General features: G+C 41.1%; 2 protein-coding genes across 3 annotated transcripts in view; one reads left to right on the top strand and one right to left on the bottom strand.

The window, feature by feature from the left end:
* EIF2AK4 (eukaryotic translation initiation factor 2 alpha kinase 4) overlaps positions 1-15,308 on the top strand; it is a 208,410-nt gene extending 193,102 nt beyond the window's left edge. For both annotated transcript variants that reach the window (XM_073610756.1, XM_073610757.1), the window contains 3 exons: positions 5,530-5,574; positions 12,204-12,319; positions 14,946-15,308. In XM_073610756.1, coding sequence (XP_073466857.1) covers positions 5,530-5,574; positions 12,204-12,319; positions 14,946-15,003 — 219 coding nt within the window. In that variant the 3' untranslated portion in view covers positions 15,004-15,308. The remainder of the gene's footprint in view (positions 1-5,529; positions 5,575-12,203; positions 12,320-14,945) is intronic.
* The window catches only part of FNTB (farnesyltransferase, CAAX box, subunit beta), a 65,149-nt gene continuing 61,029 nt past the window's right edge, over positions 14,903-19,022 (bottom strand). Inside the window, exon 12 of the mRNA XM_073610758.1 lies at positions 14,903-18,799. Within this exon, the coding sequence (XP_073466859.1) occupies positions 18,689-18,799 (111 nt within the window). The 3' untranslated portion in view covers positions 14,903-18,688. The remainder of the gene's footprint in view (positions 18,800-19,022) is intronic.

Consider the following 19,022-nt stretch of genomic DNA (forward strand, 5'->3'; position numbering starts at 1 on the left):
CTGCTACTGCCACGACTTCTTCGCAGGATCAGGCAAGAAAGGAAGTCAGTACTTCTGCTGGCCCAGCATGGCCAGAAGAGCTTGGTATGCAGAAATAGTAAAGATGGCAGTAGGTCCCCCGTGGACCCTACTGTCATGTCCAGACCTGCTATCCCAAGGTCCAGTGTTCCATCCTGCCTTACAAATGCTAAATTTGAGGGTCTGGCTATTGAAACCCACGTTCTGAAGAGTCGTGGGCTTTCAGGTCCTGTGATTTGTACCTTAATCAAAGCAAGAAAGCCAACTTCCAGAATGATTTATCATAAGAGTCTGGAAAGCTTAGATCTCCTGGTGTGTATCCAGGGCTTTGCATCCCAGAAAATATGTCATAAGTAGAATTCTTGACTTTCTACAAATGGGATTAGAAATGAAGCTGGCCTTGAGTACCATCAAGGGCCAGGTCTCGGCCTTGTCAGTATTATTTCAATGGCCGCTTGCTTCGCATTCTTTAGTCCAAAGCTTTATACAGGGGGTAACGCGTCTTAATCCTCTGGGTAGGGCGCCCCTAAACCCCTGGGACTTGAATTTGGTTCTGTCAGTTTTACAGAAACAGTCTTTTGAACCAATACGTTAAATTCCCTTGGTCTTGTTGACAAGAAAGTACATTTTTTCTGGTAGCCATTTCTTCTACTAGAAGGGTATCAGAATTAGCAGCTCTTTTCTGTAAAGAGCCTTATTTAATCATACATAAGGATAGAGTGATATTGCGCCCTCATCCTAGCTTTCTACCGAAAGTGGTTTCAGATTTTCATCTAAACCAAGATATTGTTCTACCTTCCTTTTTTCCAGATCCCTGTTCTACGGAAGAAAGGTCACTACATTCTTTGGATGTAGTAAGAGCAGTCAAGGCCTATCTGGAAGCAACTGCTCAAATTCGCAAAACGGATGTTTTGTTCGTACTGCCAGAAGGTCCCAATACAGGACAGGCAGCACCAAGTCTACCATTTCAAGATGGATTCGACAAATGATTATTTAAGTTTACGGTTTGAAACAGAAAATTCCACCTTTTCAAATCAAGGCACACTCCACAAGGGCTATTAGTGCTTCTTGGGCGGTGCATCACCGGGCCTCTATGGCTCAAATCTGCAAGGCCGCAACCTGGTCTTCAGCCCATACATTCTCCAGATTTTATCAGGTGGATGTGGGAAAGCATGAGGATATCGCCTTTGGGCGTAGTATGCTGCAGGCAGCGGTACGAGGTCCTTAGGTCTGATTACACCCTACTTTGTGTGGTCCCCTCCCCTCAAATAGCATTCCTCTGGGACATCCCATCAGTAATTACTGAGGCTCTGTGTCCCGTGATGTACGAGAAAGAAAATAGGATTTTTATAACAGCTTACCTGTAAAAATCCTTTTCTTTTGAGGTACATCACGGGACACAGAGGTCCTGCCCCTCTTCTAATACACTTATATTGCTTTGCTACAAAACTGAGGTATCCCCAGGAAGGGGAGGGGTTATATAGGGGGTTGAACTTCCTGTCTAGGGTGTGACCAGTGTCCAATCACCTAATGATACCCTATAACCCATCAGTAATTACTGAGGCTCTGTGTCCTGTAATGTACCTCAAAAGAAAAGGATTTTACAGGTAAGCTGTTATAAAAATCCTATTATGGGTATAGGGTGTAGCGCTCAAAATCTCTAAAAATAGGAAAGAACTTGAGACGACCAGAACAAAGTCCACCAGGAAGAAAAATAATTAGAATCCACCATAGGAATGTAAAAGAAATGATATACATCCCGTCACTTTCACCCAATATAACTGAGCCTTGCCATCAGTGTATGGGTTATACACATAGATTGCGTTCAGGTAATGACAAAAAATGATCCTTCCAGCTTTAATGGCATTCCACTGCATATGTGTTCCAAAGAGATCCTTCTCCCATTAGACCAGAAAGCAGACTAATAGAATCCTTCCTCTCAGCAGGATATAGAGCCAGGTATATTCAAAGGCTAAGGCTCGATAATCATATAAAAGCAAGGAGTAAAAAGCGCAGGCATCCAATCAAAAAGTATTTATTGCACAAAGAGAAGTATACAATTTAAAAGGAGTTCAAAGGCAAAATAGGAAGAAGCGACCAGCACTTCAAACCCACAAGGTAGTCGCTTTGCCTCCGTCCGTCCGCGTCCTACGTCACACGTCCACCCTGGAGCTACGGGACGTGTGATATCCTGCTGAGAGGAAGGGTTCTCATTAGTCTGTTTTCTGGTCTAATGGGAGACAGATCTCTTTGGAACACATATGCAGTGGAATGCCATTAAAGCTGGAAGGATCGTTTTTTGTCATTACCTGAACGCAATCTATGTGTATAACCTATACACTGATGGTAAGGCTCAGTTATATTGGGTGAAGGTGACGGGATCTATATAATTTCTTCTACATTCCTATGGTGGATTCTAATTATTTTTCTTCCTGGTGGACTTTGTTCTGGTCGTCTCAAGTTCCTTCCTATTTTTAGAGATTAACTTCTATCCATGAACTTTATGTCTTTGTAACTTTTTATGATTTTGAGGGCTACACCTTATACCCATAAGGACATGGATTACTGAAACCATGTCTTATGGTCTGATGAGACCAAGATAAATGTATCTGGTTCAGATGGTGTCAAGCGTGTGTGACGGCAGCCAGGTGAGGAGTACAAAGACAAGTGTGTCTTGCCTACAGTCAAGCATGGTGGTGGGAGTGTCATGGTCTGGGGCTGCATGAGTCCTTTTGGCACTGGGGAGCTACAATTCATTGAGGGAACCATGAATGCCAACATGTACTGTGACATACTGAAGCAGAGCATGATCCCCTCCCTTCGGAGACTGGGGCAGGGCAGTATTCCAACAAAACCCCAAATGCACCTCCAAGACGACCACTTGCTAAAGAAGCTGAGGGTAAAGGTGATGGACTGGCCAAGCATGTCTCCAGACCTAAACCCTATTGAGCATCTGTGGGGCATCCTCAAATGGAAGGTGGAGGAGCGCAAGGTCTCTAACATCCACCAGCTCCGTGATGTTGTCATGGAGGAGTGGAAGAGGACTCCAGTGGCAACCTGTGAAGCTCTGGTGAACTCCATGCCCAAGAGGGTTAAGGCAGTTCTGGAAAATAATGGTGGCCACACAAAATATTGACACTTTGGGCCCAATTTGGATATTTACACTTAGGGGTGTACTCACTTTTGTTGCCAGTGGTTTAGACATTAATGGCTGTGTGTTGTTATTTTGAGGGGACAGCAAATTTACACTGTTATACAAGCAGTACACTCATTACTTTACATTGTAGCAAAGTGTAATTTCTTCAGTGTTGTCACATGAAAAGGTATAATAAAATATTTAAATAAATGTGAGGGGTGTACTCACTTTTGTGAGATACTGTATGTTTTTAGAATTTAATCACAGCGATGCTAGTAACTTATTGGTTACTTTTTGATTTTGAACTTGGGGTTTTTAAGGTTGAATATATGTTTATTAACAAATTTTGATGAAATACAAAGACAATCCAAACATACAAAGTAGAAAACAAAATGGCAAGTACATGAATTCCAGAGTTAGATTAATAAATACGGTGTACCAAAAACAATACTTGCAAGGGATCATTCCTCCTAGTAGAATAAGATGAGCAATACGGGTACAATTATTATGCATAGGGGAACACAGTCAAACCATGCTAGGAAGTACTGAAGTAGAATTACTTCACCCCCATAGAAGAGATGTCCACAGGGGGCTCTTAATATATTTACACTCAGTACAGTGGCTGATGACTCAAAATAAAATGGTCTGGTAATACTCATGTAGAAAATGTGTGTATACAAAAGAAGTAAAGCAAAGATTTGGGTAGAAAAGAACATAAAAACAAAGGGGAAAAGGATAGAGGAAGACAAAGAAGGTAGAAATAAGGCCTAGTAGTAGACACGAGTTCTCTTGACAACCAAGGAGGAGAAATGAAACACAGACAGTTGGGTATAGTTTATAGTGTGAGCCGCTTACTCAGCTTCTCCGAAGATGAGTAATGCATCCAAATACATTACAAAGTGTTACATTTTTCCCATTTTCAAGCTCTTTAGCCTGTAGCTCCTCCATCGGCATGATACTGTTGATTTTGTTTACCCATGACGATAAGGATGGAATCGAGGTGCTCCTCCCACATGGGGTTTTTAGTGGCGGCAGTGGAATAACACATATAAAAATTTTTATTTTTTAGCATGTTTTTAATTGGGTAACTTTAGCGCAATGTAGGGGTAGCATTTTAAATCATAAAAAATTGTCATGCTTTTTTTTTTATTTTTTGCTTTAGAAAAAATGGAATAAAATATATGACAGCCATTAATTAAAGTGCATCTCCAGCCAAGTTTTGTTATAATTATTTAACTTTGGACAGTGAAGAAGAGTCAGAACCCGTGTCAATTTTTTTTTTTTATTGTCTGTGGCTCTGCTGGGGAAAATCACCCCTCTGTTTGTCCATGATCATTGTCAGTCAGAGTGAAAGTGATGCATTTGCGGTTTCCGTTCGGGCTGCAATTTAAAAAATGGAGCAGGGACCTATTCTCTGCGTTGTCAGGAGGCACAGCAGCCCATTCAAACGAATGGGTTTCTGTGCCTTAGCAGAACCAGGGCTTACACTCCTTTTCTGTCACATCTCCAGGACAGGAAGTGAGAGAAATCTTCCAAACAGGAGGTGAAAGGAAAAGATTATAATCTATCCAAAACAAAGAAAATAGCTAGAGATTATTAGCAAAAGAGAACGCCATATCAGGTAATGAAGACAGTTGGTGCATCTAGGAGTATAAAACAATTAACATGACCAGATGCCATGGGTATGCTATGGATATTCTGGCTGTAATATAAAGAAAAATGAAACCCTCAGTGTTTTTTTTAACACATTAAGCATAATTAAATAAACATTCCCCAGTAAACTTTTTGTTAAACACTTTACCCCAGCGCTTGACAACTTTCAATGCTGCTTCCCTGAACTTCTGGTCTCCTCAGGAAAGTGTTAACAGTTGGCAGTGCAGTCTCCAGTCAGTTGGCTTGGAACAGGGGAGTGCCTTGCCATCCTAGGCAATAAGGGCTGTGTGTTTCCATTGAGGCATAAGGTGTAGAGAGATACAACTTCAGTCCCTGCATGCAAGGGTGACTACATAGGATGCTACAAGAGAAAGGAGCCACCCTGAAACACGAAACACTGGCCAGCATAAACTGGAATACAAGCAAAGATTTATTTAAAAAAAAAAAAAAAAGTGCATGCTCAGTTCAAGTGGTTCATTTAGCTGCTAAAAGTGCTTAAAAACCGAGGGTTTAATATCTTTACATTGTAATTTTTGTACATTGAAAATCATTCTGTATGGAGCTTTTTGAAGGTGTTTTTTGTTTAGTTTGGAATTGGCTTGTGAATTACTAGGACACATGTAATATTAGTAGTTACCACTGGCAAAAAGGGCTTAATGCCCATGTTGTATTAGGTTATTGACTTTCTAAAAAAAATAAAAATTGACCTTTTCATATTTTAGGTAGATCTACCAAAGGAAATGATACAAAGTTTATTATCTCTGGAGGTAAGTAGTAGGTAAAAAATCACCTTAATTGTACTGGCAGACACAGGTTTAACCACTTTACACAAAATCACACACCTGTACGTCATTTGCTTGAAGTGGTTATACCGGGGTGATGGCTGTAGTTTCAGGCATCACCCCGGTACCGTTTTTTAGAGCTAGCGGGCAGCTCACGGTTACAAAAAAATAAATAAAAAGGTGAACATTGGGTACCCTCCCCACCCCGGTCCCCACTGTACTTACCTCTGGGGTTGCTGAACTGTCAGCAACCATGCAGCGTGGTCCTGCAGTCTGGGGATTCAGAATTCCCATGCTTCTCCGTCTTCTGTGCAGCACTTCTGGGATGGACTAGGTGCTTCACTCTGATGGTGATGGCCAATCAGAATTGATTTAATCTGTCCCAAACATGCTGCATAGAGAAGAGCAGGAAATTCAAATCCCCAGACCACTGGACTGGCTGTGGGGGTGCTGACAGATCAGCAACCCCAAATGTAAGTAAAATGGAGGCCGGGGGGGCAGGATGTCCGACGTTAGCTTACCTTTACATTTTTTCCCCGTACACGTGAACTTGCAACCCAATACAAAAAAATTAACTCATTAGAAGTAATTTTACTTTTGTTTAAAAAATGTTATATTTAAAGTTGTTTTAAAAGCTGAAGGTTTTTTTTTTGTGTGTTTTTTTTACCTTAATGGTTTTCTTTGGATTCCTGTGTGTCTAACAAAGTTAGGTTGATCATATTTTAAGCAGTTTTCTTCCTTCAATTACAAGTTGAAGGAAAGAAAATCACTTGATTCCCCATATCACCACATTCAGTGTTGTTGGGGCTATCACTCCTGCTGCGCTATCGTATTCTGACAGGGGGAGGTTTCCCCACCATTAGAATACAATAATTACTGTTGCCAGCTATAGACAGTCACAGTAATCGTATGAAAAAAAAAAATCAGACAGGCTGGTTCTACTGAAGTCAATCAATAGATCGACTTCAGTATGACCAGCCTGCCCATAGACATCAAAATTTGTCCGGTTCCTGCTAAACTAGCCAAATTTAGATCAGTCTATGGCCAGTTTTACTCTAAACGGATGTCATTCCTTCACTACACTGAGAACACTCCTCTGCTCCCACCAGCTCTGTAAAGGTCAGCTAACAAGTGATTTACAGGTCACAGGTTACAAAATCACAGGCTACTCAAACAATGAACTGCACATCAATAAGGAAAGACATTCTGTCCCGTGCACCACAGGAACTGCTACCAAGGAGCAACCTGAACCCTATACACAGTTCCAGAAGGAAGACACTCATCGTATACCAAACACTGGCTGGCTTTGAGTCAGGTCAGACATCAATGTCTATTGTGTCTGCATACTTGCTGCTTAATTCCTAAAACCAGATGTGTTTGTTAGAAAGGGTACCCCCTTAAACCTCTCCGCCCAACCCCCCCCCCCACATAAAGGTTTGTAATTACTGTGCAATGTTGTTATATTTAATGTGATTGTAAACTCTCGTTCTTTTTATACTTACCTGCTCTGTTCTGTTGCAGTGGTTTTGCACAGAGCAGCCCAGATCCTCCTCTTCTCGGGTCCGTCTTCTGTGCTCCTGGCCCCTCCCTCCTGTTGAGTGCCCCAACAGCAACCAGCTTGCTATGGGGGCATCTGAGCCGAGCCACAGCTCAGTGTGTGTCCATTCAGACACAAAGACGTGGCCTGGCCCCCTTTCTCTCCTCATTGACTTATTGACTTTGATTGACAGCAGCTGGAGCCAATGGCACCGTGCTGCTGTCTCAGCCAATAAGGAGGGGAGTCCTGGGCAGTCGAGACACTCCTGCAACATCGCTGGATCTAGATGGACCTCAGGTAAGTATTAGGGGCACTGCTGCAGACAAAAGGCTTTTTATCTTAATGCATAGAATGCATTAGGATAAAAAAACCTTCTGACTTTACAACCACTTTAATACATGATTTTAAAGCCAAACTATAGTGACCTAGAAATTTGGCTGCACACAGCCAAATCTCCTGTTTCTAATCATAATAACAATTTTGTCTAATGATATAAATGCATCTCACCTTTTGATCATGTGTCTCTCCTTCTGATGTAGCCCCTCCTCTGGTGTGTGTGTGTGTGTGTGTGTGTGTGTGTGTGTGTGTGTGTGTGTGTGTGTGGCCCATGCTCCCCCAACTAGACAAAACACATCCTCACGCTTCCAGTTCCAAGAACACACTGCCTGCTCAGCCGTGTGCTCACTCTTTATTAGCATAACCGGAAGTCCCAAAGCTCGAGGGTTCGGCCTCCAACAGCCAAACACACCTCTTACAAAGCTTGTGACCTCGCGGGATATCAATGACCATATAAGGATTTAACAACACAGGAAAATGCAACAACCAATGAACAATGATTACAGGAGTCTTATGGGTGTGTCTGAGCAGAGACAGGGTGCATTCATGCTTTAGAAGCCACATGGCTTTCAAAACATTAACTCTGTCTCCAACCAGAACAACCCAAAAGACTCCCGTATTTCCGTTGATAGGAATCCCTATTATACATTGTTCCAGAGAACAATGTATACCTGGATTATTCTACTGTCTGTGTGGACGAGAGATTATCGGCAGGCGTACACTCATTGGGGCACAAATGTGTTGATCAGGCACACAGGGGCAACATGAGAGCACACTCGTTAAACCGATAATGTCTCACGATCGTTCTGTGCATCGCACAGGGGCCCTTAGCTGGAGGACACGTCCACAAAGAGCTTTTCACTACCAAACGGATCTCAACCAGCGTCAGTCTACCCCAGTCAGCTCTTTAGAGCGGGCTGCAAGAGGACACACACTGGAAGACTCTTATGACAATACATTAATATAAAATTTTCCACAACAATAGACAAACAGTTAAAAGAGAAGTATGGGAATTAAAAAAAAAAAATAAACATTTATATTCACCTAGGTGGATGCGGCATCTGTCTCCCACCAAGAACTGAGTGATCAAATACCGCTGATCTCTCAGTTCTCAGTGAGCAGAGAATCAGTGACTGTCAGTCCCCAGCTCTGTGTTCTGTTCCTTTACTGCTCACTGGAGTAGCAGGCTGTGCAGGGAGTGGCTGGCTCAGGCTCTCAGCAGCATTCTGAGAGGCCAAGCCAGCTGCCAGTCGGGCATCTGGGTGGATCCCAACATTAAAGTTCGGATCTCTCCAGAGCCTGGATCCAGAGCAGCTGAGTGATGTCAGCCAACAGCAGACCATTGTTGGCTGAATATGGGACACAGGAGTGCAGAACTAAGTGCACTCCTGTGACCCACAGAAGAAGTAGGGCCAAAAGAGCTTTGGCCCTACTTCTTCTTTAACCACTTCCCACCTGGTCTATAGCAAAATGACGGCCGGGCAGCGGTTCAGTTATCCTGACTGGGTGTCATATGACGTCCAGCAGGATAACTGCCAGCGTGCGCCGATCAGTGGTGCTGACACACCGCTACCCCGATCTCAGTAAAGAGCCTCTGATGAAGGCATTTTACCACGTAATCAGCCATGTCCAATCACAGTGTAAACAGGAAGAGCCGTTTATCGGCTTTTCCTCATTCACGTCTGACAGATGCGAGGAGAGCCAACCGGCGGCTCTCTTGACGAGGGGGTCTGTGCTGATTATCAGCGCAGCCCCCCCACTAGACCACCAGGGCGCCCACCACACATTGATGAGCAGGTATGGCCACCAGGGATGCCACACACTACCCTAAAAGATGCCAATCAGTGCCCACTATGATTGCCTGCCAGATGTCTCCTCATCAGTGATGCCCAGCAGTGCCACCCATCAGAACCCATAAGTGCCCATCAGTGAAGGAGAAAAACTTATTTACAAAATTTTATAACGAAAACAAAAGAAAAACTTTTTTTCGGTCTTTTTTTATTTGTTGCGCAAAAAATAAAAACCCCAGCAGTGATCAAATACCACCAAAAGAAAGCTCCATTTGTGGGAACAAAATGATAAAAAATTTGTTTGGGTACAATGTAGAATGACCGCGCAATTGTCATTCAAAGTGTGACCGTGCTGAAAGCTAAAAATTGGCTTGGGTAGGAAGGGGCGAAAGTGCCTGGTATTGAAGTAGTTAAAAACACAGATGAAAGCTACTTTACCAGCCCAAAAAAAAGTTGTTTTTTTTTCCCCATGTATGGGCATCTGCAGGTGGAATGTAACATTACTCTTCAAAAAAGGGGAGTGGTGCGCTTATTCAATATAGTGTGCCATAAAATAATCAAAACTAAAAATGCAAACAAAAGTCCAAGTAAAGCCCAATGGTAGGAATCATTTCATATAGAGATGGATATCTCATAGAAATAACTTGATGGGGAATCCTGCTGATGAATCTGTGAAGACATTCAGGTCCCAAGCGAAGACGAAATGCTGCATGGAATCTTAGCATCAACACATCCTGCGTCATCAATGGGCAATTCCATATATGGAGAAAAAGCTCGCTCCAAAGGATAGATACTTGTGTGAATGACACTCAAAGGAAACAACCATAGTGCAATATTGCCAGATAAAATAAACTTGTTATAGCAGTGAAAAAAAATAAAAATCTTTTAACTATTACCGTGAAAGATTTTTACAAATTACCCTCCATTTTTTCTATCCAGTGATGAACAGTTAATATGTGCCAAAATTTTAAACACCAAATAGTACACCTAAAAAACTAAAATATAGGCTGCACTCTATATATGTAATGAATAAATACTCAATAAACAAATTAGATATACAGTGCTAAAATAAACCAGCAAAGTGAATTCACAAATAAAACAAAAAAAACGAAAAAAATATATGTGAAAAAATGTATGAATAAATAATTTGCATCAAGTCCCAGTGAATTGCTTCAGTGAAAATCAACTTATTCCTGTGTGTTCATCCCTCATCTGTGTCTCTGTGCCAATGATTCCACCAATGTGTGACAACACCGCCACCTTGTAGATTGGCCACTCTCCAGAAATATACATACGCCTTTGGTTCATTAATGGGATAACCACTCCACTCAGAGCATCAATCTGCACTGTTCCCAAACAGCGTGTCAGTAGAATTGATTTATCCAGTTCTATCAGTTCTCATAAAAAAAATAAACAGCGATCATTGCGCAGTATGCCTTTGACAGCTTTTAGAACTTGTTTATAATAAACAGTAAACTCACAATTTTATGTGCCCACAGGCCGACACCAAGCTTATCCAGCGGTGTGTATGGGGTAGAATGTATCAGTGTATGTTCCCCTATGATCTCCTGTGTTGTCACACATTGGTGGAATCAGTGGCATGAAGACACAGATGAGGGATGAACACACAGGAATAAGTTGATTTTCACTGAAGCAATTCACTGGGACTCGATGCACATTATTTATTCATAAATTTTTTCACATTTTTTTGTTTTTATTTGTGAATTCACTTCGCTGGTTTATTTTAGCACAGTATATTTGATTGGTTTATACGAGTATTTATTTATTCATTACATATATGGAGTGCAGCCTATATTTTAGTTTTTTAGGTGTACTATTTGGTGTTTAAAATGTTGGCACATATTAACTGTTCATCACTGGATAGGAAAAATGGAGGGTATTTTGTAAAAATCTTTCACAGTAATAGTTAAAAGATTTTTATTTTTTTCACTGCTATAATAAGAGTGGCAGAACACAAATTTGATTAGGAGTTAGCGCAGTCAACACTTTGCTTTTTTCTTTACATTACACATTCCACTTTAGGGTGGTATGCACCTTTGACTGCAGCAAACAAAATTATTGACACAATATTGGTTATTGTGCGCCGGTGGCTTATATATTCATATATATATATATATATATAAAAAAATTTTTTTACATATTTACTGGAGTTTGAGGATTTATTTTTCTTTTCAAAATTTTTTTATTGGTAACAATCAAATATCAGTTACTGACAATACAGTGTAGATTAGTGTAGGTACAAAAAAAAAAAACTGTACATCTCGATGGAACAATATGATAGATACATATTGGGGAAGGGGATACAGAGTTTGATTAAGCTAACATAGATCACATAATCCAGTAGGAACCGTAGATGCTATCATAAGGGGGGGGGGGGGGGGGGGGGGCGGGGGCGAGTGCCCTTTGATACAAGAGTGGTGGCTAATGGTAATGGTCTGTAGGAAGGCAATCACGGTATCAACCAAACAACATGTACTAATGGGATACGTTATCAATAGTAAACATTGATTAAAGAGGGAGGGTTAGTGAGAAGGGAAGGGAGGGGCGTCAGGAAAAAAGAGGGTTAGGAAGAAAGAAGGAAAAGTTAGTTGTAGGAAGGTTGGACGGGTGGCCCACACAGGCCCAGGTCGTATAGCAATATTATCGCTGAAGGTCAGGGTGAAATTAAGGTCCTAAGAGATGTTTGTCAAAGTCAGGGGGCAGGAAATGATCTATCCATGGACGCCAAATTTTGAGGTGCTGGGGGGGATCTTGTCTAAGATTGTTGCTTCAATTTACCATTTATCATAGCCTGGTTGACCCTATTTTTCACTTCAGCTATGTTAATTGATGATTTATTTTTATCTTAAATTACACATAGTACCGTGCAAGTTTTATCCCTGTAACATATTACTCTCCAAGACCGTAATCTGCATCTGTTTCCTTTCCAGTGTGGAGATGAACCAATGTTCAATGCATCAATGAAGGAGCTCATATCTAGACTGCCAAAACAGCAATATCTAAATGATATCTGTGAAGAGATTTGCACATTAAAAATTAAAAAGAGGTAAGACCTTGCTGATGCTTGTGTAACATTCTGAATTTATTTTGCATTTAGTAGTAATGATACTTCTTCGTGTTGTACAGTGAGTGTAACCTTTTGCGGAAATAGTGCTTGGATGGTGAATTCTCACAAATACCAGTTGGGCCTGCCAGTGAAGTCCACCTAATGCAGCTTCCTGTGATAGTGTGACAACAATGCTGCATTGTTCCTAAATTCAGAGCACAGTTACCACTCTGCATGGCTGTGCTTGCACTAGAGTGGGATGGGAAAATGTTGCAGGGGGCATGCAGGTTAGATGGCACCTTCACTCCCTCTACCCCCTACATAATACAATGTTCACATCCGGACTTTGGGTTGTCATTTTTACTGCACCACATAGATGTGAAATTTTTTCCATATATTTCTCAGCATATATAACACTTGTACTTGTTTCTGCCAATCGCAATGGTTTTATACAGACTGCAAAAATCAAGTTTGCCATCAAATTTATACTACTTAGTTCAGATAAGCTGCTATGGGATGAAGATGTGTGTTTGAGCTAGCATCATTGACTTGATAGCAGATTTGAACATAGTGGGTGTTACACTATTGTCAAACGTATTGGGACACCTGCCTTTGCATGAACTTTAATGGCATCCCAGTCTTAGTCCGTAGGGTTCAATATTGAGTTGGCCCACCCTTTGCAGCTATAACAGCTTCAGCTCTTCTAGGAAGGATGTCCACAAGGTTTAGGAGTGTGTCTATGGAATGTTTGACCATTCTTCCAGAAGCGCATTTTTTAGGTCAGACACTGATGTTGGATGAGAAGGCCTGGCTCGCAGTCTCCACTCCAATTCATCCCAAAGGTGTTTTGTCAGGACTCTGTACAGGCCAGTCAAGTTCCTCCTCAAACTTGCTCATCCACGTCTTTCTGGACCTTGTTTGTGCACTCGTGTGTAGTAATGTTGGAAGAGGAAGGGGCCATCCCAAACTGTTCCCACAAAATTGGGGGCATGAAATTGTCTTGGTATGCCGACACCTTAAGAGTTGCCTTTACTGGAACTAAGGGGCCAAGCCTAACCCCTGAAAAACAACCACACACACCATAATCCCCCCCCCTCCACCAAATGATTTGGACCAGTGCACAAAGCATAGTGCCTAAAGACATGGATGAGCAAGTTTGGGGTGGAGGAACTTGACTGGCCTGCAGAGTCCTGACCTCAACCCGATAGAACACCATTGGGATGAATTAGAGCAGAGACTGCGAGCCAGGCCTTTTTATCAAACATCAGTGCCTGACCTCACAAATGCGCTTCTGGAAGAATGGTCAAAACATTCCATAGACACACTCCTAAACCTTGTGGACAGCCTTCCCAGAAGAGTTGAAGCTGTTATAGCTGCAAAGGGTGGGTCAACTGAGTATTGAACCCTATGGACTAAGGCTAGGATGCCATTAGGCCCCTTTCACATGATAGGGTCCGCCTGTCTGTTTTGCAGGCGGGTCTGAGCAGGACACCCATTGACTTGTATGGGCAGGCAGATATCGGCGGAGATGTGTCCGCTGACACCTGCCTGCCATCCGATGAGATCTGCTCAAAACACACGGATGGCGATATGTTCGAAAGCTGTCCAGCGGATAAAAACTGACATGCTGTCCATTTTCATCCGATCTTCCCATAGAGATCAGCGGGGCTCTGACAGGTCCCTCCCTGCACAGTGACCAGAGACAGACCAGCTCAGCAGGGGATCAACAGATCCGCATTAAAGTTCATGTGCGTGTAAAGGCAGGTGTCCCAATACTTTTGACAATATAGTATAAGTTACCTGTGTTTTTAAAAAAAAGCAGGGACCATGGTTGTTGGGACACCATCAATTGCGATTGTTAGAAATCTGCAATACACAAGGGAAAATAGTAATGGGACAGGTTAGCGAACCTTATTTGATCATTATCTTTTCCCCTGGTGCTGTAGGTGTCTGCACGGACCTCAACAAGGTTGGTCCCCTCAGGCTAGTCATGCCAGCACAAAATTTCTGAGGGTGTTTGGATTCACGTCTGAACACCCCTACATTTCCTGGGGCAGCTTAGAAATGTAATGCAATTACCGCTTATCCTTTACACCCCAATGTAAAAATGTGGTATACTGAAAAATATACTTTCCTTACATCCTAGATGAGGGTGACATCACAGGCTTTTTTTTGGGGAGGTCCTGGGATACTGCACATTTTTTCATGTTTTATGCCTTTAAAAACCACAAGTCCAAAAAAAATACCCTGATTTACCAGAAATACAGTGAGCTCCAAACTCTGCCCCTGCTGCACTGAAATGCCAAAGGGTATGCCTGCATACTTACATGGTTGATTAAAACAGTCACATCTAAGTTGCTAAACGTTGTATATTAAATGTAATCATATTGCTACACTTAAAGGTGCCGCTCTTCTCTTTTATACTCGGTTGTGACATGACGCTACTTGTATATCAAGTCAAAATGTATTTAAAAATTTTGCTCATCTTGCAAAACACTCTTAAAAAAAAAAAAAGGTTTTACTGTACCTGTAATAAGTGATTTGGGTTTCTGGCTGCACCCTAATTATTGTTTAACAAGTTGATTTTTTTTTTTTTTTTTTTTTTTTTTTTATTGTGTTTCTACAGGGTGCCCCTGCTTGTGCTATACAGTTATCGAGAGGATTACTTCAAGATCCTTTTCTAGTCTCCTGCCTTTAAAGAATGGCATTGATGTAAATATTCCCAGCCTGCAGAAACTATTACAATGTGACTGATATCCTCTTTTTTTATATAATGTGAACTCCAGCTAAGGGACCTGAACTTCTCATCAGCTAATCTCTGGCCTGGAAAAGTACTGTACTGCGCTCAGACCAACTTCGCATCAAAACTTCCTACTGCTGCTGTTTGATTTTTCTTTATATACAAGACACGGGAGGTTTTTTTTTTGTATTACTTTATTTTGTATACATTCCTATAGAAAGGAAAAATAAACAACTCAGCCAGTATAAATATATGTCATATTTTGGCAAGAATTATAAAGTCAGTAATAATTAACAGCAATCATCCTAGCTGACCGTAAAAGGTTTTAAATGCAACATGACACATTTAAAAAAGTATGGTCAGCACAACCAGATGAGGCATTGCATATCTGAAATACATTTGCAGAATTCAGTAGAATGAGTACTTTAAAGAACAATGCTAGCCAAACTTTTTTTTTTTTTTTTAGTAAGGGAGAAGGGTTAAATTTGTGTCAGTCTTTTATTGTGATCTGTTTCTAGGCTTGGTGTCACCATCACAGGAAGTGAGAGAAAATTTCAGCAAAGTCCCATTCAACTTGTTTGTAAATGTTGAACACAGATCCCAATGGAAGTACTGATCGCCACTTTAGGCAAGCTTAAGAACTTTCTTGAAGCTTGCATAAATGCCATTCCCATTAGGATCTGTTCAACATTTACAAACTGGAGTGGAACGGGACTTTAAAAGCTTTGCAAATGCTTTGTCATCGCTTGCTGTTCACACTGCTCTTATACAACTTGAAGCAGGTCTATTCCTGTCAAAAATGTAAACATTGCTTCAAAAATTCAAGTTACCAGTGGTGGTGCTTTTTATTTATCCCCCCCCCCCCACCAGGTGCTGACCTAGAACCAGTAAGCCCTGACTTTATTTGCTCTGCCTTAGTGAATTCAAAGTATGGAAGTAAGAACTAGTTGAGCATTGGCAGTATGCATCTTCCCTGACCAGTACCCTTTAACTGCATTCATTAAACATTACACACATAAGTGCCTTTGTATTTCTCCCTGCAATCTGTGAAAAAAACAAAAACACAATGAACCTTTATGGAACATAAAGCCTGCACCTGTGTTGTGCAAACAAATCCTAACAACTCATTTTGCAATGTATTCATAGATGAGTACAAATGTAGTATATAATTTTTTTTTTTTTTGCAAATTTGCTGGCCAGCTGCCTCATACAGTTACAGCTAAAAACTTCAGTGTCATTAATCTATAGGAACTTTGAGGACTCGATCATTTTTCCAGCTCCAGGCAACTTTCATTACTCCATGTACATTAATTGGGAACCACGGCCCTGTTAAATGGTGCATATAAAATACTGGCCACTGAGGATCACAGCTAAGACACATTGCTCTACAGGCAGATTGTCATTTATTAGTGGACTGATCAGGTGACTCAATGTTTTCTGACAAAGGAATCAGTACGGTTTCTTTGCTCTGTAGCATTCCTATGGTGTATGGAATGTTGTATAGTACATACATCTCCACACAACTAAATGCCACAATAGTTTTCTGGTAAGAAATATGTATTTGTATCAAAATAGATCAGATTTAGGAACATATGATTGCAGATACATTGCATTATCCACAGTTCACAGCAACAGGCCTGAACGCAGAGCTATAAATATTTCCTATCGGCCTTCTTTCCAAAGACAACTCCTAGGCTGTCCCATTCCTACACTCACATCCACAGGTCTCTGCTCTGGAGCTGGGGAGTGACTTGAATTAACATACAGGTAGTATTTTAGAGCTGACCTGTTCTTCAAATCTAAAGATTGGTTGTCTAACAGATTCATTAGCATATTTAATTGGGACAAAGCAAATCAGTTTAATTCCAGATAGCAGAAGATCAGTGGGCTTAGGCAAAAGAGCAGCTGTAAAATACCTACCAAGCTGCCCTTAGGACTTTTTTTTTTTTTCCTTGATCAGCCTGACTGAAAAAAAATAACTTCTTCCATCCAAACAAGTGAGGTGAATTGAAAAATCTTCCTTGCCGGGACATTGTGGGGTTGACTTATTAAACCTGGAGAGTGCAAAATATGGTGCAGATCTTCATAGAAACCAATCAGCTTCCAGGAATTTCTTTCCCCCTTCAAAGTTTAATCAAAACAGCTGATTGGCTACCATGCACAGCTGCACCAGATTTTGCACTCCAGTTTTAGGCTGGGTTCACACTGATACAACTATTATACTACCATCCGTACTTAAAGATAAGATTTTGCTCCAATGTTAAGATAGTACAACTTCTCCCTTGACCAATCAAAATAATCCCAGAGTGACAAATTCTTTTTACTGCTGCTGTAATCACCATGTCGGATGGTTAGGACAAGGATCTGACTTCAATGGGCTGAAGTAGGACCAAAGCAGTGCAGGGAGCATTTTTAAAGTCGCACTGACTTGTGTCAGACCAGTTAAGATGGCTCCTATAGGGAATCATTGATTTGCACACATCATGAGCTCCCAAAGTCAGAGCGTTTGTTGTACTAGTGTTAACCCAGCCTTAGTAATGCCCCATAACGCACTATACAGCTTTTGTTGTCTGATTTACCAAAACCATGTAGTGCAAGGGCCTGCCTGATTGAATACAAACTGAAACTCTTAAGGTTTGACCTCATATTATATGGTTTTGGCAAATCTGAAGGGAAAAAAAAATATCTACAGAAAATTGTATAGTGTGTATCCAGCTTTAGTCAACCCATGTTTTCTGATATCAGGACTCCACCACTGTCAGAATGCACAGATTGTTGGCTACAGCTGCTGATCCACAAAAGTTTTCCAACATTGACAGAAGTCAATTGTTAGATCAACTTCTGTTGAATGGCAAACAGGGACACCCACACATGGATCGAATCTTGGCCAGTTCAGCAGGTATCAGCCAAATTTTGATGAGTCTCTGGCCAGCTAGTCTGTAAATGTTATTTTATATGTAACCTGGTATAAAAAGGTGGCCTTTAAAAAAAAAAAAAAAAAAAAACACCACTAAAGAAGTGCACCTTACAGGTTTTCTGATCACAGTGCTTCTGCCGAGTCGGGTTCACCTTACATTTTGGCCATTCATACATACTTCCGTTATACAAGATGACCTGCATACAACAAATCTATTCATTTGTAGCAAGCGAGCACCATAAATACATCAAAATGCTGCAGGTAGCACAGCTACATACAGTAAATATGAAGACTTTAGTAAAAGCAAAAGTGTACATATTACCTTTTTTCATTCAAAACAGGATATTTGGTTTAACAACTACTATAACGCAATGGAGTCTTGTTACCACAGCAAATAGAAAAAAAAAAAAAAAGAAAAATTCTGGAATCTGATTCCTGTGGGCACCGCCGTAAGCCTAAGTATTCAGATCCTGCCACACATACATTACAGAAGTGCTAAAGTTTAATATGTTTGAATAGAAAATGTCTCTTGGGTTAATGTGTGGATTTACCATTAGAATGGCCTTTTTTCTTCCACAAACACCATTCATTCAGTCCTGGAAACTCATGAGACACTGTGCAGCCCTTTAAAGAGTGTACATGATGGCTTCCTCCAGGTTGTAACTTGTCACGTCATAAACCAAAGTAAGTGCTTGGCGAGCTTGTGCTCCACCTAAATGTCATTATTTTTGGAATTCAAGTCTGGAATCTCTTTCTGCATAAAATGCATGATGGCCTGAGCCACCTTATCGGGTCCAATATTATATACGGGATGTGTAGGCTTCTGTCAGGGAGGAAGAGAAAACAGACATGAGATACCATACATAGTTCGGCATTTCCAAAATGTAAATGGTATGAAGATAAATAAAAGGAAAAAGAATTGTACAGTAGATAAGGCAATACCCAAGTACACTTACCCAAAAACAAATAGGGAATCTTTTTAGTAAGAGGATTGATAGTTTTGGGTTCTGCACTATACCCATCACCTTTGGACTGCCTAAACCCAA

Source organism: Aquarana catesbeiana, linkage group LG13 (genome assembly GCF_042186555.1).
Source record: "Aquarana catesbeiana isolate 2022-GZ linkage group LG13, ASM4218655v1, whole genome shotgun sequence".
NCBI lineage: Eukaryota > Metazoa > Chordata > Amphibia > Anura > Ranidae > Aquarana > Aquarana catesbeiana.